Genomic DNA, 24,777 nt, shown 5'->3' on the forward strand with positions numbered 1-24,777 from the left:
ATGTAACAGATGGGAGTCGAGGAGGAGAGGGAGCCGACTTGGCTCAGCCACCAGCCACATCCAGGCAACTCCGCTGATCAGAAAGCAGACGATGCTAATTTAGCTCCCAGTTGTGTACAAAGTATGCCTTTGCCCAGTGAGGCTGCCGTTTGCAGGCTGCTAAATGTGTCACAGAATTTTTGCTGGAGTGGCATTATTGGGGCTTCATGGCCTCCAGAAATGGGGAAGCCATCTTGGGCAGTGATCAACATAGTGCTTTAGGAAACAGGAATGGTGTGAATTCCCCTCTCCTTTCACTCAGATGGTCCTTGCTACACAGCTCTAGTGTCGTCAGAGCATCGATAGTTTGTTGATGTTCTCAGTTTTACTGTACAAGCGAAGTTTCCATTGTTAAGGCATCAGATCTGAGATAAAGAGAAGCTAGATTTTCTTTCCTTTCTAAAGAGGTTAGCTGATAACCTGACTATTCTCTAGTGTTTTAAAGCAAGTGGAATCATTGCTGACTTATATCCATGGGTATGTATAAATCTGTAAGCCCCTGTGGCCCACAATTCTGGCCCAATCCTACCACTGAGATAGTAGGATCCAGGTTCTTAACAAATGGTTAAAAATATAGGCCTCATGATTAGAAAGCTGAGACTGAGGGCTGGGTGTTAGGAATGCCCATACCCAGGAAAGTCAGAGTCCCATGACCTGGATCAGAACCTCGGAGAGCTCCAGGTACATGGATGCTAGCTGCTGTAGGTTGGCAGGAGTTACTCCAGCGCGACTGGGTCTCATGATTCGTATATGCCAAAATATATCAGTCTAGAAAAATCAGGATTTTTTTTTTCAGTAGAAAAATGATAGTGTTATTGTGAGGAGCAAGTGAAAAAAGATCTGTTAAAGCACTTTAATTTATATAAGCCCTAGCCAGGGTCAGATTGTGGCTTTCCCAACATCGTCACCAGTTTTTGGAGCCTGCCAATAGGAGTCCATGACATCAAACATCTGTGAATATCATGGTGTTCAAAAAGTGTACTCTTCAACTTGCATTTGCATGGTAATTGGTACCCTGGGGTCAGCACGCATGTCAGATAGTTTGAGCCAGAAGTGAATACACAGGGACTTGTGGCTTGCTGTACAATTTGAAAACTTTTTAAATGAAAGAGCTTGCCCTGTGGTCTTTTGGAAGTAACTGGAGGATTTCAGTACAGGAGTGAAAAGAGCAGACAGTTGTTTTAGGAGAGTGTCTTTTGAGGCAGTGTGGAGGTTGAACTGGGAGGGGAGGGACTGGGGGCAAGCAGGACTTGGGGAAAGAGTGGTTAAGAGGTGAGCTCTGAAGCTACACAGGTTGGGTTCCAATTCTGGCTCCTACTTGTTTGAGTTTCCTTAGCTCTCTGTCTTGGCGTGTGCATCTTTGAATAGAGCTACTATGCAGGTTAAAAGTTGCAATCCAGGTGAAGCTCTTAGAGGAGGCTTTGGTGCATGGTAAACTCTCAAATGTAAGCTGGTATTCATGTGTATGTTTTATAGTAGTAAAATATATGTATATAATAAATTTTGCCATTTAAAAATACAGTTCAGTGGTATCCATTACATTCACAATATTGTGCAACCATCACCATTTTTTGTTTCCAAAACTTTTCATCACCCCAGATAGAAACTCTATAACCATTAAACATTAACTCCCATCCCTCTATTCCCCTCGCTCCCTGGTAACCTCTAGTCTGCTTTCTGTCTCTATTCAGTTTGCCCGTTCTAGGTGCCTCATATATGTGGAATGATACAATATTGACCTTTTTGTGTCTTGCTTATTTCACTTAGCATAATGTTGCCCAGGCTCATTCAGGTCATAGTGTGCATCAAAATTTTATTCCTTTTTTAAGGCTGAACAATATTCTATTGTATGTATATATACCACATTTTGTTTATCTGTTCATCTGTTGATGGACACTTGGATCGTTTCCACTTTTTGGCTCTTGTGAATAATGCTGCTGTAAAAGTTGGCATACAAGTATTTGTTTAGGTCCCTGCTTTTAACTCTGTAGGGTATAAACCTAGGAGTGGAATTGCTGGGTCATGTGGTAATTCTGTGTTTAACTTTTTGAGGAACATCCATATTGTTTTTCACGGTGACTGCACCATTTTACATTCCCACCAGCAATATACGAGGGTTCCAATTTCTCCACGTCCTCATCAACACTTGTTTTCCTTTAAAAAAAATTCTAGCCGTCTTAGTGAAGATGAAGGGATATTTCATGGTTTTGATTTGCATTTCCCTGAATAATGATGTTGAGCATCTTGTCATATGCTTATTGGCCATTTGTATATCTTCTTTGGAGAAATGTCTATTCAAGTTCTTTGCCTGGTATGCATGTCTTTAAGGCAGTGGGGGAGGAAGGAGAAACAGATTGAGGAAGTAGATAGAGCCCAACTGGGTGGCTGCTTCGATCTGAGGGTTAACACTGAGTTTTCCAGCCTGGGTAGGTGGGTAGATGATGGGCTGTCAAGCAAGATAGCTTCCCTCTTGCATTGAGGCTGGTGTACCTGGGTGTTGGGAAGGTGGAGGGTCTGCTGAATGTGCTGCCATGCCTATGTGTCTGATTGGTTTCTTTGGACAAAATACAGGACCTGCTTTATTTTTTGTCTCCTCCCTGCTTCCATCTAAGAAGCAACTTAAGAAATGAAGTTGTCATTAGACTTATCTATCTGGCAAATGTGAACAGTCATTGGGAGACAACAGAATCTGAAACTTACAAACCAACCTCTCTCCTGTTGCTGGTTTCTCAGCCCTTAAGCACTTGCTTGATCAGATCAGTCCTTCAAAGCTCCTGGGGTGCTGCTCTGAAGCCTGGGGAATGAACATTCTTGACAACCATGGCTTCTGAGGCTTTCTCTGGTGACCACCCCAGTCTCTCAAAAGTTTGCACTCCCTCACCCTGCCCCAACTGTGTGCCATTAGTGGTTAGTGCTAAGCAAATGTTTAACCATGTCACCCACAACCCACTGAATTTCTCTGAATTACTCCTTGGCCAAATTGGACATTGCATCACTGGATTGTGTTGTGTCCAGGGGGTTGGAAATTTGCGTTTGCACAGTTGTACCCACACACTGCAGTGGAAAGTGATGTCTGAGCAACCGTTCTACCCTTGGAGAAGCAACCATTCAGGAATGAGCCCCCATCGTGGCTTGTTTTCTTTACTTCTAGAACCAGAGCAGGCTGGCAGCCATTACTAAGAAAGCATCCCTTCATGCGGCTCACGCTGGCAATGTTTGCAGATTGTCCCCTGATGCCATCTGCCTGTGAAGCTGCAGAAACCCCCAGCAACTGCTGTTCTAGCAGGTGCCTGGGCTGCTGAGGTGGGAGTGCGTGTACACACACACACACACATACACATGCATGCACGCAGCTTTGCTGTGTTGGCCTGGGGTGTCAGCTGAAACTCTCAGCCCAGCAGAGCACCAGCCGCAGTTGCTGGTTTCCGGTGGGGCCCTGGTTAGGGAGAGAGGGCGAGGCTGTCGTGAACAGAGCCAGCAGTTGGGGAATTGGATACGGTAACTAACACGCGGATGTGTAGGAAGCTGCCAGGCAGTGGCTATGTTTTGACAAGCTTTTGTTCTCTCTCTTCTTTCCACCTCTGCTCTCTGCCCAGGCCAAATTGAGGCCCCCTACTTAATTTTCCATCTTCATGTTCATTCACAGAAAGACCCATGCCCGGCTGTTGTCCCAGCTTCTTTCTAGAGAACACTTCTCTGGAGCCCTGAAACCACTCAGCCATGCTTTGGCTCTCGCCCCTTCCCCTTCTCTTTTTTCCCAAGTCAGTGTGATCATGGGTTCAGACAAGCCTAGAACTCCCCTGCCCAGGTCTGCAGTCTGTGAGTTACTATTATTTCTGGCTCTTCATGCTTTTGAAAATAATTATGTAAATTATTAAAGTAATTTGAAATAACTGTCTCAGGCATCAGGTTTTAAAAATCCAGATCTTAATGGAGCTTTGATAAGAGACCACGTATTATAACTTTTTTCTGTAAAGGACCGTGTATTTTAGGCTTGGATCTCTGTTCCAGCTACTTAGCTCTGCCCTTGTAGCATCAAAGCACCCATAGAAAACACTTAAATGAATGAAGGGGGTTATGTTATAATGAAACTTTATGTACAAAACCACGTGGTGGGCTCAGTTTGCTGATCCCTGGCCTAGAATTATAGTTTTTATTTTAGTTTGTGATCTTTCTATTTCTCTCGGTCAAGAATTAAAAAACCAGAGGACCTTGGTGACTATAAATAAACTTAAATGATCTTCTTTTGGGTTTAGAATAATCATGAGCACAATGGTGATTTGGAAATATACTTCTTTAAACCCTTGTTGGGAAAAGTGAAAACCAGAAGGCTTTTGAGGAGGGACTCTGCTTGGCCAAAGCTTATCCTTGTTCAAAAAGCTTATCCTTCTTCAAACACTTAGAGCTGTTTGGTGGCCTTTATGATCACTTGGAATGACCATAGTCACAGAAGATTGCATAACTACTTTGGACATTATTCCAATTTATAGGACCAGATGCTTCTCTAATAAATATAAGAGAAACAAGCTACAGAAATATAGGAAATGGTGTTTTTAAAACGTTACACTGAGTTGAGGTCATTATAGTTCATTTCCAGAAAGCTGAAGCTTAAAATAGTCAGAGACATTCTAAAATGTTAAACTACAATCTTGTTTTCCTTTTCTCTATCTTTGTAGGAAATAAAGAAAGAGATGAAGAAAGACCCTCTCTCCAGCAAAGCTCCAGAAAAGCCCATGCACGAAGTGTCCAGTGGAAACACTTTGCTGTCTTCTGAAACAATTCTAAGAACCAACAAGAGAGGTATGGGAAAGAAGAAAGAGCCCCCTCCCCACGCACAAACCCAAACTGGAAACTGCTAGGTGAACTGTATGAAATTTTGAATTGCTGGAAAACTGAATGGCATTTGCCCTTTTGGTTTCGGGGGGCAGGTTTGGTATAAATTTTGGATGCGTGCGTGCAGACACATGGCAAGTAACGATGCAATAAGTATAATAAGGGGAACTAATAAAAATTTTTGACAGTGGGAAATAGAAAAATCATCATTTACAAATTTAGTCTAGGACTCTAGCTTTCGCTTTCATATCTATTTTTATGGATGAAAGGTGACCTTAGAGAACCCTATGGTGAAGGCTGAACTGGGGACGTCTGGCCGTGCTCTCTTTTCAACTTAAGGGCAAGCTTCAGCAGGGTCTTTCTCTCTCCAACCGCTGGGCTCCCGAACACCGGCCTTGTCTCTTTCGGTTTAGGAGGCAGAACATGCAGAGATACAGCTCATCCATCCATCTGTCTAACCGGGAAACCTTTCACCATCTTGTTTTCCTCTTCTGAGACCTCAAGGCAGATTTTTCAGGTGTCAGCTCATTGGAGTTTTGTTTTCTCTCCTACCTGCCCTCTGTGACATTGTCGTCTGGAATGATAGGAGAGAGACTATAAGATGGCAGGGACGACTCAGTTTTAGACCCACATTTTTAGGTCAGACTAGATTCCCTCGGTTTCTTCTGAGCCTCACCCTCACCGTGGCCCAGCCCGGCGCACGCTGAGCGCGCCCGCAATAGGTTAGCTTTCAGCTGCAGGCTTTTCAGGGGCTTATTACTTCCTTAAAGAGAAACATAGAGCTGTTCAAAAGCAGGAGCCGGAAATGTATTAGCAAAGAGTTCCATTAAAAAGAAAAAAGAAGGCAAGTTTACATAACCACAGGGAAGAACAGCTAATCTTTCATCAAATTTAGACAGCAGAAGAATTTGTCCAATAAACTGTCCATTGATCATAGTGCTGGAGACCTCAGCTTTGTGTCTCTCTTCCTTCCTGCTTCTTCCGCTACCCCCTCCAGCTGCCCTGGGTTACATTTCCTTTTTTGAATTATTCAGATGAAATATTGGCAGGAGGCCCACGCTGGTTAGCAGCTATAGGACTTTTTTTTTTCTTGTTTTTTTTTTTAATACCATCCTCCCGATGGAGGGGATTTTCCATTTTAAGAATTAGACCTATTTTGTCCTAAAACTGTAGTCATCCCCAGAAGCACCTCCTGCATTCTTGCAGATAAGTTCCAGAACGCCTGAGGCATGCCCTTATTGGCCTTGGAGAGCTAGGATTCAGCATGTGTGTCTGCATTCCCCAACCTCCCTTGCCGATGTGAGGCCCTCTCGTTTCTCCTGATGCTCCTTGGGTCAAGGGGGCCGAAGAAGTGCATACACGTTGACCAGAGGCAGGGCCGCTCTGGCCAGCCCTGTTTTTTGTAAAGTAAATAAGAAAATTAAGGTAATTCATTAATTTAACAAGATAAGGAATTAATTAAGTTAAGGAATTAAGGTAGTTATCCAGATGAGTTTGATAAAATTACGTGCGTACTTTCTATCAATGAAGGAATCGAACTTTTCAGATAATATTCTCTTTATAACGAAAACTCTGACCTTTAAGGTCCCTTACAGAATTTTTCATTAACCAGAAAATGGCATTAAAAGGGGTGGCTTACTGTTTTAATGTTTCCTTTTTAAGCTTCCACCTTAGGCCTACAGCCTGATTATGACCAACTTTTTACTCTTAGGTATTTTATGTAATGAATCTGCCAGTGGCTCTGAGACCTTAGTAGCACATGGGGGTGTCCTGTAAATATGAAACACGTAACAAACCATCTTCATTCTGTCCCAGGCTTCACACTGACCCCCAGGTCACCTGGGCCAAACATAAATTTCCAGTTGAAGGGAAGCATTGTGTACCAGGGCCAATGCTGTCTTTGGCCCCGCCCCCCAGCCATCAAGGCTAACAGTATCCTACTACTCCTTATAATAAACAGCGGGGTGGATTGATTGGCCTTGTCAGGCCAGATAAATAGTTCATTGTGCTGAGCTCAAAAGCTACATTTTTTTCCAACCCCAAATCAATGAAAAACCACTTTTTCCCCCTTAAAATAAGGATCAGAGGCTAAATCTGTGGGATGATTCTAGTTACTGGTAAACACTTCCGTCCAACTAATTTTTCAAGTTTTATGAGTTATTGTAAATGAACAAAGTCTCCTTCCTCCCTTTGTGTCCATCAAGCTTTGTCCCTAGAAATCACTTGGATGTTTTTGTCTCTTGCTGCTGTTATAGAGGGAAGTTGCTTTCAGAGCTTAGTAACAGGCTACTCTGACTCACTAACATGGGCTCTTCCTTATAGTATATGAGTCCACCTTGTGATTCAGCCTTGGACCCTGTGTGAATTTCATTGAATTAACAAAAGTTCTTTTTCTTCATCTTTGATGTTTACTTTATATGGGCCTTATCATTTAATACAGGCTTAGCAATGGTTTAAAGAAGAAAGATCAAAGTCTATTTCTATTAAAAGTCTGAAATTGACCCACTTCATTGGGTCCTGAACTTGAGATAGATTGAGCTGAAGAAGTTTGCCCCATTGAGTCCAGCAGTTTTTGCACTGGGGACACACCTCACTTTGTAGCAGGGGCGAGTGGGTTGTAGTAGCTCACAATGTGGGATGAGCTCACCCTCCCCAGACACCTGCATAAGGTCAAAAGATACTCTACATTTGGAGGAAGCTATTCATAGCCTCGAAAAAAGGCCAAGACCATGGAAACATTAGTTTGGGGACCGATTAGTTTCAGTTTTCAGCTTTAACCTTTGCAAATCTCTACAGAGTTGATTTAGGGAGGTACTGGAATGACTCCACCGGCTTTTCACTTGAGAAAAAAGATGTGACTGAAAGAGAGAGAGAGAGAGAGAGAGAGAGAGCAGATCCTCCAGATGGCTTGGTAGCTGTCGACAATACATTCCAGGCATTAGCACTGTTAAGGACAGTTGTGTCTGCTCCCACCCTTGGCCAATTCTCTGGGCTTTACCTGAGTCACAGTGAAGGAGCTTCTTGGTTAAAAAAAGCCTTCCTCAAGGAGTGAGAGGTCATTTTTTATTTAAACTTGCAGCATGGATGTTGTATATTCTAAAACTATCCCAGACTCCAGAATGTTGACAAATTGCAGCCAGAAAATCTGAAAACTTTTCTTGGGGCCAAAAGTCATTCTCATGAACCAGAAAGAAAAGGGTTGTCTGTTTCCTTCTGAGAATGATTTATATTTTTGTTTCTTCTATCATTGAACCCATACCAGAAAGTGATGAGCCCTCCAAAATTGGTACACTGCTATATGGAGGAATTTTTTTAAAATATTCACACCTCGAGTTTAAAACCAAAGTTGCATAAAGTGGACACTTTTAACAGTTAGCAGCAAATACACTAAATACGTACTTGAAAATGAGCAAGAAGGATTTTGTTCATTTGAATACGGACTGTTTTCTACTTGAAGCAAAATGAAATGAAAAAATCTTTTGGTTTCATCCTTATAAGGGTTTCCCAACCAACTTTATCCATGTGATAGGCTAAGTATCGGCTGTAATCAATACCCTGCTGGCCTGTGTGAGGATCAGCTTCCATTTCAGGGCTCTGGTTCCCAGTTTTTGCACCGTTTGCGGACCTCATGGAGAAGCTGCCTCTCTCTGAACCCCTCCTGCTGCCTGTAATTTTGGACATTGTTCCTTACTCACATTTGGGTGGATACTAACAAAGGTTCAATAACATATGTTTACTGTGTGCCTACTATGGGCCTGGGGCAGATAGAAAGACTAGAAAAATAGCAGCCGGTCTTGCCTGCAAGCAGTTCTAATCTGTTCTGTCACTTGGGAAATGTTAAGAAAGTGCTGCACATTTCTTATATCTTTTTTCTGGCAAGGTGGGGATATGTCTCTTATTTACTTCTGTCATTCTGAATGTGAAGCCACTCCGCAGGTTTCTGGTTGGCTTTATATGTCCCTGTTTCTATTTCCAGTTTATCATGAATTCAGTGTTTGGTAAGTCTCTATTGTATTTTGCACATTTATTATTCTTTGCTATTATTATTATTACTGTTATGCTCTCCTGATACACAATGTATTTTATAATCATCTTTTTAAGTCGCTCTGCTACTTTGGCATCTGCCTTCCAAAAGAGAAACTGCTTTTACCATCTTTAAGGTTTGTTATGCATTTGCATTTTACTGCCCCTTCCAGAGATGAATGCTATAAGATCTGATGGTTTAAAGGATGTTATTTGTAACAGGTGTAGCACTGATGCTCTGAGATAAGATTAAAGTTGAGGGTGGGGGAGGGTTGCTCTCTAAGTTGGTATGTGGATATGACTTTCTTAGTAGAAAATGACTCTTTGGGGCTCATTTTTCATGTGTTTAATCCTTCAGACAGGTTTAATTCAGAAGTTATTCTTAACAGAGGGTCCAACAGCTGCTCTGCCTCTGCACACTGTTGCTTTAAAAGTTAGGGCAGAAATTCTCCAGAATTCATTTTGTGTGTGGATGGGTGATGCGACATGCCCCTCAACATAATATGGACCCAGTGTTGGCTGCACAGAAGGGCTGTCCATGTTGGTCTGCTGTGTGTAACCGTCAGAAGAATTTTACCTACTGTTTGTCTTTCTTTTCCTCACAGTTTCACTACTAGTCATTCCAGTCCCTCAACAGATCTGGCCGTAGTGACCTTCCTCCCCTGACTCTACTGAAGGGGAAATGTTTGTTCAAGCTTTCATTTCTTTAGCATTCACTTGGCTAACACCAGAATAATATCCTTGAGGTATCTGTTGGGTTGTTCATCATAACATGAGTGAGTGAGTGTGTGTGCGTGTGTGAACATAAGCATGCTCGTGCTGGCGTGAAACTCTTGTGTTGGCTTGGAGGCCATGGTTAGAATCTTGACAGGCTGTGGGCTCTTTGTTTGAAATGAAATTGTAAACCACGGGCGGAAAAAGTGTGTCCTTAATAAAGAAAATAGCAACCACTTTGGTTTTCCAGTGCTTTGTTGTTCAAGGTAGATGTGGGATCTGGGGATTTGTTTAGAGAAACAAGACTTTTTTTCTTTTCAAATTTGTTTTTCAAGAAGCAGATGTGAATTACCTCCAGTTAACTCAGAATCTGAAAATGTGGTGTATTGGGTTAGATTTTTCTTCAACTTTCCAAATCATCTGCCAGTTTTACCTAAATTGCTGGCTTTTATGGACAGACAGAAGAGTAAGAGTTAAGAGAAGGCATTACTTTTGTGTGGAAGCTCTTGGCTATCATCTGAGCTGTTCTTTCCCACGGAAGATAAAAATAAAGCCGGCACCCTGGCAGTGAACGTGGATGGATATAATATATAGTCATTCAATAATATATACATCTATGTAAATGCATCTGTATATGCATTTTGATTTTTTTTTTTTGTCCCAGTGGGCCTTCATTCTTGAAAGGTTGAGAGTAAAAGGGCCATAAAGAGGAAAGTAACTGATCCCTGGCTGCATTTCTGATGTGTTTTATTAGGAGCCCGTGTTAGGACCAGTAATTGATGTTAGAGAATGTTTCCCTTGTCCATTTTCTTATCTGAGTAGTACTGCTGTTGGACCTGGGGGTGGTGGTAAAATCGGTGAAAAGAAGCCATTCTGGAGAGATGTGGCTATCATATTTTTCCTATAATTTTATAGATATTATATGGGTCATTGACAAAATTATCTAGAATTTTTCTTCTATTATATTTATCTCCTTTGAATCTCTGTGTTCTGGTAGTAAGATGTTAAGTCTGGAGTAACGAGTGTCCCAGGGAATGATCACTGATTTGGACTTCCGCCACACTCCTGCTGGATTGCCACCCAAGTCCACGCAGAGGACCATCCCTGCAGTGGTTTTGTGGTGGTGGCTCCACCTGGTGGCTCTCCTAGGAAACTCCTCCTCCTCTCCACCGTTTCTCCCTGGGAGACTCCTGTGTGGGATGCCTTTGGTTCCTCTGATTTAGTGTTTCAATCTGTGCAATTCCATCTCGGACCCATGGCTTCTCACATTTCACACGTTGTTCTCTCTAGCTCCTTTCCTTTCTTTTCTAATATTTACTCTTTGAACTTATAGAATCTGTTTCTACATCTTTGTTCCATCTGTTATACCCCTACTGACCAGGATCATCGTTAAGTGTTTAAAAAAAAAAAAGACTCCTATGGGGATGACTAGGTATAGATATTAATTTGGACATGATAAATAATTACACTAAAATCCGTGTAGGTAAGTTATGGTCTCCTCCTTAATAGCTCCAAGTATCCCTAATTACTTCTTTACTTCTTGTTGAACCCAGTTTTCCTCAAAGGAACAATATTTTTTTTTACTGATGTTGTTTTCAGTTGTCAGCAGGTGGTGAAATAAAAAGCCAGCTGACTTCGCCAGCTTTATTATCGTTTGTCAGTTCTCTACGGGAGGCCCCCTCCTGCCTGGGCGTGGGCTGCCCCAACCCCACTCTGGGTATACCACCAAGTATGAGTGTTTTTGATAAATAAATTTATTTCTTCTTTAATTTCATTGTTTTTAAGTTTTTGTTACTTGATGACATTGTAGATGTGCCTTGTTTTAGCTACGTTGTGGATTAGCCTGGGAACTTAATTACCACTTACGACTTTGTTTCTATGGGGGAAAGCATTGGGAGTTCTAAACACTGTGCAGAGTGCATACCTCACTTATAAATCTGACTTGATTTTCTATTTTGTTTTTTATATTGCTGGCATAAAGCCTTAGGTACCTTTTAAAAGTCAGAGAGTCCATATAATTGGATATACAATTGGGAATAACAAGTTTTCTCATGTTGTGGAGGAGTTCACAATTCACGTGGTGCAGAATGCTGAAATTGAACAAGCTCTCTGCAGTAAATCAGGCTTCAAGGATAGCACTGAGTTCAGCCACATTGCACCATTGTATGCAGTGCTCATTTTCCCAGGTCCTAAGTTGGACCCTGGTGTGCCCAAGTCTGTCTGTATTATGCATGTTGTAAAAGAGGGTGCTGTTGTATATTTCAGTCTACTGGGGAGGAGACCGTGCAACAAGTGTGACACACTCAGATAGAAACCAGACCAGCATTTCCCAGTGCATGTTGTGCTGAACTGTAGCCCTGTAAAATATGCCACAAAATAGGGATAAAGAGAGATAAGGAGACAAAGAGGGAGAGAAAGTTGGCTCTCTGGACAAGTAACTTTTGGCTACAGCCACCAAAACATTTTGTCCCCAACTAGAAAAGGAAAGAGAGAACAGCTCAAAGCTTCCCTGGGTGCCCTAACACCCTCTTAGAGACTGACAAGCAAATTAGCATCTCACAGGCTCTCAGATGCCCTGTGTAAGGAAACCTGCTTCTCTTTGACCACTGAACCGCATTTTACTGAAAACAAATTGGAACTCCACTTTGGAATGTGCTGGACTTTAAAATGCAGGGCAAGGAGCTGTCTAAGCATGTCCAAGATCATCTTCAGCTTCTACCTTGCACAAATACTGTGAACATGAGTGGAGATGGTGCTGCTGGCACTGAAAGAAATGACTGATGATGCTTCTCAAGCCTATAGCCGTGAGAAAACAAGTTAGATGATGCTAGGAGAACATCCCTGAATCTAAAACTTGAAAGCCAGTCTTTTTGTAGTTTTTCAAGTGACAGGCCTTTATTGTTTCTTGGGTCCTGTGTCTAAGAGTGTCTCGCTGGGTTGGGCTTTGGCAGGAAAAGTGGGCTGAGTGGGCTGACCCGGTGACCTATAAGGCCAGGTCTTCCTGGGACTTGGGTCAGGGCAGAACTTGGGAATCCAGGGGCAGATTTTATGATGATGACAGAAAGTGATTCCACGTAGTCAAAACATTCCCATTGCCTTCTCTCTCTGCGTCGACTGAAAAACAGGGAATTTTAGCTTTTATTGATACCATTAAAACCCTGATTGGACACGAAGAAGAGCTTTGTTCACTTTCTCCCCCTCCTAATGAAAGAGGCTGCCATTTTGAGTTCAGGTAATGAATCTACACGTGAGGCTGTGAGGAAAACCCATGTAGCCTGCTGTTTCAGAGTTCTGGAATCCCAGAATTCCTGAGGTGGCTGAGGGCCCTGATAGTGATCCAGCCTTTGGCCTGAAACAGGGACCCATTAGTCAATATGCCAGGCAAGAGGACAGGGAGCCTCTGCCTAGGGGACCTGAAAGAACACCCCTCTGATTTGGGGAACTAACCTTTGCTAAGACCCACATGGGATCCTCCTTTCCAAAGGGAGGTTGTTCTGGGTAAAGAGCTGGTAGGTTGAGTAAAGGTAATTAATTAGAGGTTTTATATTGTGACAGCAGCTGTCCTCACTTGTAGAGAAAGCCCTGGAAAGGGGCCCTTTTCTTCTATAGTTTCCTCATTCTCTTTTAATTACACAGATCGGTCCTACTGGTCTGTCATCATAGCCTGGTCCCCCTGATCCCACCTGCAGTCTCACTGTAGTCTTTGGACTGTTATGCCCTGAACAGTGAGGACATTTCATGGCCCACCCTCCTAAACCATGGTCTGGCTGACAGCAGGCCCAGCTGCAGTGTGAGGTGGGCCACCCTTTTATCCGCAACTAGAAAGGGAATGTGAGAACAGCTCGAAGCTTTCCCTGGGTGTGTGTGTGCACGTGGCAGGGGAAGCACACTCGAGGAGGATTGAACTGCTTGTTCCATTTGTGTCTCTCTGGAGGCCTGAGTAAGCTCAGTGGCAGCAGGGCCTCACTGCAGGAAGAATCCAGACCCCACTTCAGCTACAGCCCCAAAGTCTCTGTGGAACTTTGGGCAAGTCTCATACCTTTTTTTCTAATCTGTAAAGTAAGAGGACAACTCTTGCTAATTCCCTTAAGGAAATTGTGGGGAGAAAAATTAAGAAAGAGAATAAGTTTGGGGGCAGAGGGTGGGGAGTAACCTCATTGAATATAGTATAGTTGTTATTAAAAGTGATAAACTGTTAGTAAGGCCCCAGAGTATTGGAAAGAAATGATAGATAAACGGAAAATAATAATAAGGCGTTGTTTCCATGAAGCAACCAGCAATCAGATACACACAGAGCATTCTCCAAGATAGACTATATGCTAGGCCATAAGCGAAGTCTCAGTTATTTTAAAAGGATTAAAATCATACAAAATGTGTTCTCTATCCATGCTGGAATGAAATTAGAAATCAACAACAGAAGGACATTTGGGAAATTCATAAATATATGTAAATGAAGCGACATACTCCTAAATAACCAGTGGGTCAAAGAAGAATCCACAACAGAAATTTTCAAATACTTTGAAAGGAGTGAAAATGAAAACACAGCATTCAAAAATTTGTTACATGCAGCTGAAGCAATGCTTAGGGTGAAATTTATAGCTGCAAATGCCTATATTCACAAGGAAAACAGCTCTCAAATCAGTATCCTAACTTATTTTTTTAGCTTCATTGAGATATAATTGACATATTGTCTGAATTTAAAGTGTACAATGTATACCTATATTTTGTGAAATGATTATCACAGTAAGGGTAGTTGACACATCCTTCACCTCACATAATTATACCATTTTTTTTTTTTTGGTTGTTGTGATAGTGCAAACATAGAAGATTTGTCTTTCTGTGACTTATTTCACTTAGCATATTGCCCTCAAATTTCATTCATGTAGCAAATGGCAGGATTTCCTTCTTTTTATGACTAAATAATAGTTCTCTGCACGTGTGTTTCTGTGTCTGTGTGCATGTGTTTGTATCACATTTTAATTTATTTTTTTAACTTTTTCAATGTTCTATTTTAATTTTTTTTTTTGGTATCACATTTTAAAATTTTATTCTTCTGTCAGTGGACACTTAGGTTATTTCCATGTCTTGGCTATCATGAATAATGCTGCAATGAACATCAGGGTGCAGATATCTCTTTGAGACAGTGATTAATTTCCTTTGGATATATACCTAGAAGTGGGACTGTCAATAGCCTAACTTTTTAACCTTAAGAAATTAGAAAAAGAAGGGCAAACTAAACTCAAAGCAAGCTGAAAGAAGGAAATAATAGAGATCAGAGTGGAAATAAATGAAATAGAGAATAGAAAAACAGTACAGGAAATCAATGAAACCAAAAATTGGCTCTTTGAAATGGTCAACAGAATTGATAAAGTTTAGCTACACTGATCAAGAAAAAAAGGAGAGAAGACTTAAACTACTAATGTGAGGAACTGAAAAAGGGACATCACTATTCATCTTAGAGAAATTAAAAGAACTGTAAGGGAATACTGTGAACAACTTATACACTGCTGGTGGGAATGTAAGACGTACCACTGCTTTGGATAATCGATTTGAGAAGGATAGAGGACTGACTATGACATTTCCTCAAAGCATTAAGTATAGAGTTACTATATGACCCAGCATAGCACACCCAAGAAAAATGAAAACATGTGTCCACACACAAACCTGTACACAAATGTTCATAGCAGCATTATTCATAATAGCCTAAAAAGGAAACAATCCATATGTCCATCACTTGATGAATGAATGAACAAAATATGATTTAATCCATGCAGTGGAATATTATTTGGCAATAAAAAAGAATGAAGTCCTGATACAGGTTGTAACATGGATGGGCCTTGAAAACACTATGCTAAATGAAGGAAGCCAGGCACAAAAGATCACATATTGTATGATTCCACTTGTGTGAATGTCCAGAATAGACAAATCCCCAGAGACAGCAAGTAGATTTGTGTTTGCCCGGAACTGGGTGTGGGGATCGAAAGTGACTGCTGATGGGCATGAGGTTTCTTTTGGCAGGAGGTGACAGAAATGTTCTCAAATTAGATTGTTGTAATGGTTGCATGATTCTGTAAATATATAAAAAAACCATTTAATTATACACTTAAAAATTGATGAATTTTATAGTATGTAAATTACATCTCAGTAAAGCTGTTTGGGGAAAAAAAAAGACTACCACACAGATTAGTGTTAAAATGCAGTGTCTGGCTGTGCCTGTCTGTCTGTCTTTCTCTTTTATGTCCTCTGCCACTACCCAATTCCCAGCTGGGGGACAAGATGTGTCATTCCATTTATTCAAGTCTTTAAAAATTATATATTTCTCAGTGAAGCTGTATTTTTCTTCATTCAATCAGTTGCCTAGGAGATAGTGAGTCTGAGGGATTAAAAAGACACTGTTTTGCTAGAGATGACCTAAATATTAGATAATCGATTTGAGAAGGGTAGAGGACTGACTATGACATTCTATTGTTCATTTCTTGAGAAAAAAATGAGGAGTTTCCCTGTAAATCAAAAGCCAAACCTCTTCTATTCTAAATTCTATGCTTCACAGAGAGAGCCTTTGCAGGAAAAGAAAGAACCCCTTTATGGTTCTAATTTTTCTTGCCATTGTCAGTAACTCTGCGTTGGCTATTTTTGCTTGTCAATCTTTATCTGCAGCGCTGATGATTTCTTTAGGAAAGATTCTTAGATGTGGAGTCACTGGAAAAGAGCATGTATATATTTTATGGGACTTTTAAGTTGTTATCAGATCGATTTCTTGAAGGCTTACACCAACTGACACCACCGTCAGAAGTGGGGAGAGTCCCTATTAGTGGTTTTAGCTTGAATTTCTTTGATTAATAGAGTGCTTAAACACTTTATCCTCTGTCATTTGTTCATATTCTTTGCTCTTATATTGAGATCTGTGTCTTTTTCTTACTGATTAGTGTATTATTCCTTTGTCATTCATGGCAGATTGTGCTTTCCAGTTTGCTGGCTTTTCGTTCTGTTTACAGTTGGTTTTGATATACAGAAGTAGTACATTTTTATGCTGGTTCATATATTGATGTTTTCTTTTGTGATTTCTCTGAATAAATTCTCAGCTTCATTTTTTACTTCTAATTTTAATCAATACAAAATTTTGATGTATAATATGAGGTTAGTACACAAATTGATTTTTATTTTGCAGTGGCTGCTTTTCCAGGACCATTTATTGAAGAATCCAGCCCATCCCTCGTTAATTTGTGGTACCTCATTTATCATATAATGTTATTATATATACATATATATATGGCATTTTTTTGGACTTTCACTTCTGTACCATCAATTTGTCTCACCATTCTTGTATCAATGTAGTTAACTATTGTGGCTTTATAATGCATTTTAATATATGGCAAGGTTTTTGTCCTTATTATCACTCATTATTTTCAAAAATGTTTGAGCTATTTTCACTTGTTTCTTCTAAAATTGTGTTATCAAGTTAAAAATTCCATCAGGATTTGAATTACATTAAAATTATATGTCAACTGAGAAAGAATTGACGTTTTCCCAGCTTTTTCTGCTCAAAAGATTTGTATTAAGTGTCCTATAAATTGTCTTTCTATACAAGTGCTTAAGTGAAAATCTCCCCTCCCCCTCACCTCTTCTCCTCAAACATCAGGTCCAATTCTTGCAAATCCATCACCACATTAAAACATATTCCTTTCTGAATTTTAAACAGCTGATTTTAGTGATCCAATGACATAGGATATTACTCTGTTGAGTCAAGTTAGGGTTTTATTTGTGCTGTCTTGCTTACTCCTTGTAATCTTTTTCCTTCGTAGGTTGTGGTGGTTGTTGGCTTTTGTAAAAAGGATCGTTTCCCCTTCTTATTGTTTTCTTATTGCTGATCCACAGAAGAACTGAACTTTTGAATATTTCTGCTCTAGTAGCCATTTGTGGAACACTTCGTTAATTAAAAAATGTTCCCCTTTGATATTAGGGGAATTGTTAGTACTTACCAGTCCCTAGCTTTCAGAAGGTGGATGAGTAGGAATTACAAAATTCTATATTTGAACAAATGACATTTTTATTTTATTTTTATTTTTTTACATTTTGTTTATTGAGTTATAGTCATTTTACAACGCTGTGTCAAATTCCAGTGTAGAGCACAATTTTTCAGTTATACATGAACATACATATATTCATTGTCACATTTTTTTCTCTGTGAGCTACCACAAGATCTTGTATTTATTTCCCTGTGCTATACTGTATAATCTTGTTTTTATAAACAAAAATTCCTTAACCTGGAGAGAGCTTACAGTTTATGTAGAGAAAGAGCCTGAACAACTCCTTCACTTCTTAGAAAACCCCGTGAAGTGTGGTGAGAGAAGCATCAATATCAGTCCATTTTAAGTATAAAGAAACTGAAGTGGGAAGAAGTGAAAAATGACTCTCCCAAATGCCAATAAAGGGAGACACGGAAGCTCTCCTGCTGCCTCCATCTCACAAAAATATACACGGTAACACGAGTAATGGTGATGTAAAAGCCTTAGTGAATGGCTGACCTTAAATGATTATTTTTGGACACTTGTGACTGCATTTCATTCTGTCAATACACCTAAAGTCATCTTCTCTGTGTGTGTGTGTGTTTAGATTTTGGTTTTCTTTACCAGATTGTAAGCTCCTTGATGGAAGAAGCCACAATATATTTGTCTTGGAGTCAACTTTGTTGGATAGAAGTATAGTTGACCCTTGAACAATACAGGTTTGAACTGCGTGGGTCCACTTAATACACAGATACTTTTCAATAGTGAATACTACAGGACTGCCTGGTCCGTGGTTGGTTGAATCCGTGGATGTGGAGGGACCACGGATACCTTAGATGTGGAGGGCTGGCTATAAATTAATATGCAGATTAACCCTCATGTCATTCAAGGGTCAGCTGTATGTAGTTGTACTCAAACACCCTAACCTTTTTGCAAAATGAGATACCCAAAGGAAAACTATAAGCTTGTTAAGTTATATATTTAGGGAGGAGCTCTTGAAATTCTGTGATTCAGAGAAATTGTCTTTGGTTACTGAGTGCTGAGGAGAGAGGAGACTTATTAAGTGTCTGTTTTGGAAAGTGGATTAGGAGAGTAAGTGCTTTATCTAGCCCTAGGCCTGATAATGGGCCATTAGTAGAGAGTGAGAAAGCGAAGTACATTTCCAAAGGAGGAAATTGGAACCAGATCTTGAGTAACAAGATTGAACGTTGAATTAAGTTAACTGTGTTTGAGCGAAGGCTTCTCAGTGTTTCATATTTCTTAGTATAACATGAGATGAAATATATCTAGGGCATGGGAAGGCTTAGCTTTTTTGTCATCATTTTAATCTTTATTTGATTTTACATGCTTCCCCAAGGTTTTCTAAATGAAAGTGTATAGGTTGAGTTTATTTGATGTACAACAGTGTATTCACTCTTCCCTCCTTTCTGGGCTCCTCCCTCTCTGATATTTGAGTGCACAGCCTCACCAGCGACAGAGCCAGGGAGAGAGAGTGAAGGTATTCATCAAAAGAGATGCTTGGATTATGTAATTATATGTTGATTTTGCTTGTCAGGAGCTCAGCATTTATTATGCATTACCAGTGATTAGTATCGTGTTTTCAGATTTGGTTTGGATTTTGGTAAAATCTATCTGTGTAACCACCTCCTGTTGGCTTGAAGATTCTGGAACTCTGGGCCAGGGAGCCCTCTTCCCCTCTGCCCCTCACCCTCTCTGTCTTTCCCCTTTCCCTCCCTTTCCCTCTTCCCAAGGCCCGGCTTGTATGGGTTCTTACGTATTGTCATTGTTGGCAAAGGAAAAGATTTCCAGAATGTTTTGCTATTGAGTTTTCCCCTTACTTCTTTTAACTCTTTTTTCTAGGCCCTGGTATTTGATAGAGTAAAGCAAACAAATGAACACAAGCATACTGTTAATAGTTATCTTTTTTAATAAAAAAATAAAAACATTGTTTAGAAAAAAATGACACCAATAGTTTTAAGTTTGACTTCTAAAAAGCTTTAAAGCAACTCTTTGATAATATCTTTGGGAGTAGTTTGTTTCTTTTGAGGAAATTAGCTTTCTTTGTAATTTACTTTTGTCTAAATCATTAAGATAAAAAGTAAGACAGTTAAAGTTATAGAGAAAGAGAAAAAGTAAGTTGCCGGTGTGTCTGACATTGTGTGGACAGGGACTGTCACCCAATGAGCGAGGAATGAAAACTCTGATTCTATTTTGTACATATATGTACACCTAAAAATATACTTCACACTCGCCTCCTAAGCTTTGGCCCTGTAGCCCTGACCTTCTTGTGCAGAATTTGTGTGCAATTCAGTCATTTTGAACTGTGCTATACAGTAAGAAACTGTGCTATACAGAAAGAGCCTCTTCCCCACCTTCTCTTTCCTTTCTTCCTTCCCTCTTCCCCTGGCTCCCTCTCCATCCCTTCCTCTGTGATGCCTTACTCCAAGCTCTATCCCATTCTGAAGCCTGGCCAGGGTATGCATAAATCTGCGTTTATTCCATGAGTGTCATCTGCTCTTATTTACATTTGTGCAGCCTGGACCAGAATAAAAGGGGTCATTGAAATCCAGGTTTGACCCACATAAACCCTTTTGCAGTCTATCAGATAGGCTGATGTGGGTTGCTATTTTACTTTTCTCATTCCCTGCTGATCCTCTCGGGTAGAGGTGTTAATCAATTAAAAAATGACCAACCTAAGCAGCGAGAAGGAAGAGAGGAAGAGAGTCAAGCATCAGTTGGGTGGTTCTGCAGGATCAATCTCTCCCTCCGTCCCCATCTTCATAAATTATGAACTGTATCGATCAATTCGTATTGATGTATGAACTCATTCTATCAAAAGCCCAAGTTGAAGTGCAAAATGGAAAGTGATCATTTATTAGAGCTGAGGAGTGTCAACTTTGTATGGAAATGGAACAAAACCAAACCACACAGGCTCGGATGGCCTCCCTTCCAAGCTTTAGATTGCATCTGGCCAGAGGCAAATGGGGTCTGGGTAACCAGCAAGCCTTGATAACCATTGACGGATATTCTGTTCATTTTCAGTGTCTTAGAACCTGACCGTCATTTTGTTGAGGCTGGAAACCCATTTGTGTTCCTTTTCCTCCCTTATACTTTGCCCGGGATGAGTCAGAGGACCCTCCTTTGTGGACTCACGAGATATTTTTATAGTTCACAGCTCTTCCAGCAATTAGCCATCTTGGGAAAGTCATTTCACCTTTGAAGCATCAGTTTCTTCATCTGCAGGTTGGAAAGTTGACTGAGATTTCCAGTATTTTTAAATCTGGGGACCCTTGCTAAAAGCTTTTGACTCTTTGGATGAAAAATTCCTTATCTTCTTGAGCACATAACTAGGTCTTCAGATTAGGGTCACAGTACTGTTTACATATAGTCCTGTAAAACTTTCTAACCTGTGCACCCTCATGCGGGCTGTTAAGCCTTTTGGAATGTCACAAAGCTAAAGGATCCCACTCTTCTCTTTGCAAATGCTATCCAGGGTCCCCAAGAAGGAATATTGAGGTCCATTCTACATATCCTCTGCAGCCCACTTGAGCTCCTGCGGCCAACAAAGATTTGTTGAATGAATCAGATTCCCACATGACCTGTGAGAAACTTCTGAAAAGCTTTAGAGGATTTTGGTTCTTTGCTGAGAAAGCCCTATGGTGGTTTTATTGAGTAATGAATTTAAGACAGTGTTTCTGCCTTTGGTAAACTACTCATTCTTGCCCAATGTGTGGCTGTGCGGGTTCTTTGCTCAGCTGGATTGCATGGGGTTGGATGGGTGGTGAGATGTATGTTCATTTTGCATTCAGCTTAGCATGCTTCAGAATCCTACCTCCCCCAAAGGATTTTTTAGTATCATCTCCACGTTTATATCAGTGCGTGTGGGATAAAATCATTCATGACAAATTGGATTGCATTGCAAACTGTAGGTACCAGTCTTGTCCCCCCAACTTTGTTAGGTGATGCCTGAAGACTGCTAGCTAAGTGATGTGTGTCCTGTAGCATGTTTAATATTTCAAAATAAGGTTTTTTTAAAAAACATTTTAAAGTATAGTTGATTTACAATGTTAGTTTCTGGTGTACAACATAGTGATTCAGTTATACATACATATATATATATTCCTTTTCCTAGTCTTTTTCATTATAGGCTATTACAAGATACTGAATATAGTTCCCTGTGCTATACAGTAGGACCTTGTTATTCAAAATAAAGTTTTAATAAATGTACATAAAATCAGATCAAGAAGGGGTTTAAACAGGTATTTGTACACCAGTGTTCAAAGCGGTATTATTCACAATAGGCAAAAAGTAGAAGCAACCCAAGTGTCCATCCATGGATGAACAGATAAAATGTGGTCCATCCATGCAGTGGAATATTTTTCAGCCTTAAAGAGGAAGAAATTCTGATATATGCTGCAACATGGGTGAACGTTGAGAACATTATACTATGTGAAATATGCCAGTCATAAAAGGACAAATACTGTATGATTCTCTTGAGTGACGTACCTAGAGTAGTCAAATTCATAGAGACAGAAAGTAGAATGGTGGTTAGCAGGGGCTGAGGGGAGGGAGGAGATGGGGAGTTTTGCTTCCCGGGTATAGAATTTTGCTTTGGGAAGATGAATATAGCCCTGGAGATAAATAGTGGTGTTGGCTGAATGTGCTTAATGCCAGTGAACTATACACTTCAAAGTGATAAAAATGGTGAATTTTATGTTATGTATATTTTACCACAATAGAAAAGGGATTAAGAATAATATGATAACACACTTCTACCCACCATCGGCTAAGAAATTAAAAAAATTAACAATTAACAATTGACATGTCATGTATGTTACCCTGCCTCAATCACATTGTGTGTTTTTTTGAGGAACGAGGGGTGACTTGGGTGAGAGAATTCTGTGACAGGAGAACTTTCCTTCTGCTTTGTTTTCCATTTGCATTTGTTAGCTAAAGATAAACGCACTAAACAAGTAGGAAATGTATAACCTTTTCCTGGCCTGTAAAATGAGTGCTTTGAGAAACTTCTAAAAAGAAATCTTTCTAGAAACTTCTTTTACCCTTTGGGCCTAGATGAATATGGAGAAATAGTCAAGGGAAATAACACTCAGCTTACAGGTTAGAAGAATGGTACAGTGTATTTGCAGCCTTTAAGCTTCCTGAATGTGCGTTTTAAACATAGGCAGTACCACTGCATCTTTTGAGGACCTCTTCCTTGCCAGGCATTGTTGTATCAGTTACCTGTTGCCACAGTAATGCCACGTAACAGACAACCACAAAACCCCGGTGGCAAAAGACAGTAAGCATTTATTGCTTCTGAGTCTGGGGTCAACTGGGAGCTAGCTGGGGGCTTTTGTGATTTTGACTGGGCTTCCTTGTGTGTCTGGAGGTCCAGTAGCATTTGATTTGGCCTCAGTGCATGCCTTGGGCACCTCAGGCCTGCTCTGTGTGCTCCAGCGGGCCAGCTTGAGCACGTCCCCATGGCGGTGGCAGGGATGCAGCAGCGAGCGGACATACCCAAGTTCTCTTGGGGCCTGGGTTCCGAGCTGGCACACTGCTACTTCACTTCACTTTGTTTTCTAAGCAGTCACGTTGTGTGGGGAAATCTTCTCTGTCTTTAAGGGAGGCACTCGAAAGTCGTGTGGCAAAGGGCATGGATATGGGGAGGGGTGAGGAAGTGGGGCCTGAATGCGATCATTCCCCCTGACTTTGGGCAGTGTTGTAGTAGAGACGCCGAGGCTGTCCTCTGAACAACCCCGAGAAGAAGGTAGCATTGTCCTCCTTTTATAGTCAGAAAAATGGAGGCTCACAGAGCTTCTGTGACCCAACCAAGGTTATGCTTCTAGTGAGTGGTCTAGGTTGGGTTCAAACCCAGGCCTGTGAAACCCTCTTTTCCATGCTGCTCTGCCCAACCCCACAGCACTATGGATTATTGCCTCTTTCTGTAGACATCTGCTTTGCCTTCTGTGTATTTACCACCCCCACCCCCCCCGCTCCATCTCTTTCTCTCTTATGTTTTGCCAGTTCCTCTTCACCAGCTTCTTAAATGTGAGCTGTTTGTATGGTTCTGTCTTTGGCATCTTTGATTTTGTCTACTCCCTCCTGGACTCAGCCACTGCCACAAGGTGTACAAGCCCCTGAACCTCACCTCTGGGCCAAAACTCCCTCATTGCTTCCCTTATCCTCACGTCCACTCTCAGCCACCCCGTGCTGCTTAGTGGTCTCATGGCCGCAAGTCACAGACACCCTTACGTTGTAAGGAACTGTCTGTCTTGTACAACAGGAAGTCCAGAGGCAGGGCAGGCCTTGGGGCCCAGGTTTCTTCTCTCTTCGCCCTGCTGCTTGCTGAGTTGGCTTCATGCTGTGGCCAGCAAGTAGGGCAGTGGGTGTCCCTGGTTACTCCCTGTGGGGGAAGGACAGGGGCATCTCCTCTTTGAGATGCCCAGGGCAGACCCATCTCTGTCTCTCACTGTGCCACCCTGGCTAAGGCTGCCTGCCCATCCCTGAACCCATCCCTGCTGGACCTAGCCCATGTTTGGTTGTCCACAGTGGAGTCCCCAGCTGTCCCCATGTGGCCAAGCCACAGGTTTTCCTGCCTGTCAGGCTCACTCCTGCTTTCCTTTGCGTTTTCATTGGCGGTATCATCCCAGCCTTCAGTTCTTCCCGTCGACACTTCAGGGTCATTCTCACACCTCCTCCTTCATCTTCTTCATCATTTGTTGTTCTTCCCTTTGTTTTTGAGATCATCACTAAAGACAGTGCTACTCAGCCATAAAAAAAAAGGATGAAATAATGCCATTTGCAGCAACATGGATGGATCTGGGGATTATCATACTTAGTGAAGTAAGTCAGACAGAAGAAGATAAATATTATATGATACCACTTATATGTGAAATCTAAAATATGATACAAATGAACTTATTTATAAAACAGGAAGAGACTGAAACATAGAAAACAAATGTATGGTTACCAAATGGGAAGGGGAAGAAGGATAAACTGGGAGTTTGGGATTAGCAAATAAAAACTACTATATACAAAATAGACAACAAGGTCCTACTATACAGCACAGGGAACTACATTCAATAGCTTATAATAACCTATAGTGAAAAAAAATATATATGTATAACTGAGTCCCTATGCTGTACACCAGAAACTAACACAA

At 41.0% G+C, this 24,777-nt stretch overlaps 1 protein-coding gene across 8 annotated transcripts in view; it reads left to right on the forward strand.

Annotated features, from left to right (window-relative positions):
* SH3KBP1 (SH3 domain containing kinase binding protein 1) overlaps positions 1 to 24,777 on the forward strand; it is a 300,059-nt gene that overhangs the window by 112,286 nt on the left and 162,996 nt on the right. For all 8 annotated transcript variants that reach the window (XM_031445777.2, XM_031445773.2, XM_064483354.1 and 5 more), the window contains one exon: positions 4,716 to 4,839. In XM_031445777.2, coding sequence (XP_031301637.1) covers positions 4,716 to 4,839 — 124 coding nt within the window. The remainder of the gene's footprint in view (positions 1 to 4,715; positions 4,840 to 24,777) is intronic.

The sequence above is a fragment of the Camelus dromedarius genome, chromosome X (assembly GCF_036321535.1).
Source record: "Camelus dromedarius isolate mCamDro1 chromosome X, mCamDro1.pat, whole genome shotgun sequence".
Lineage (NCBI taxonomy): Eukaryota > Metazoa > Chordata > Mammalia > Artiodactyla > Camelidae > Camelus > Camelus dromedarius.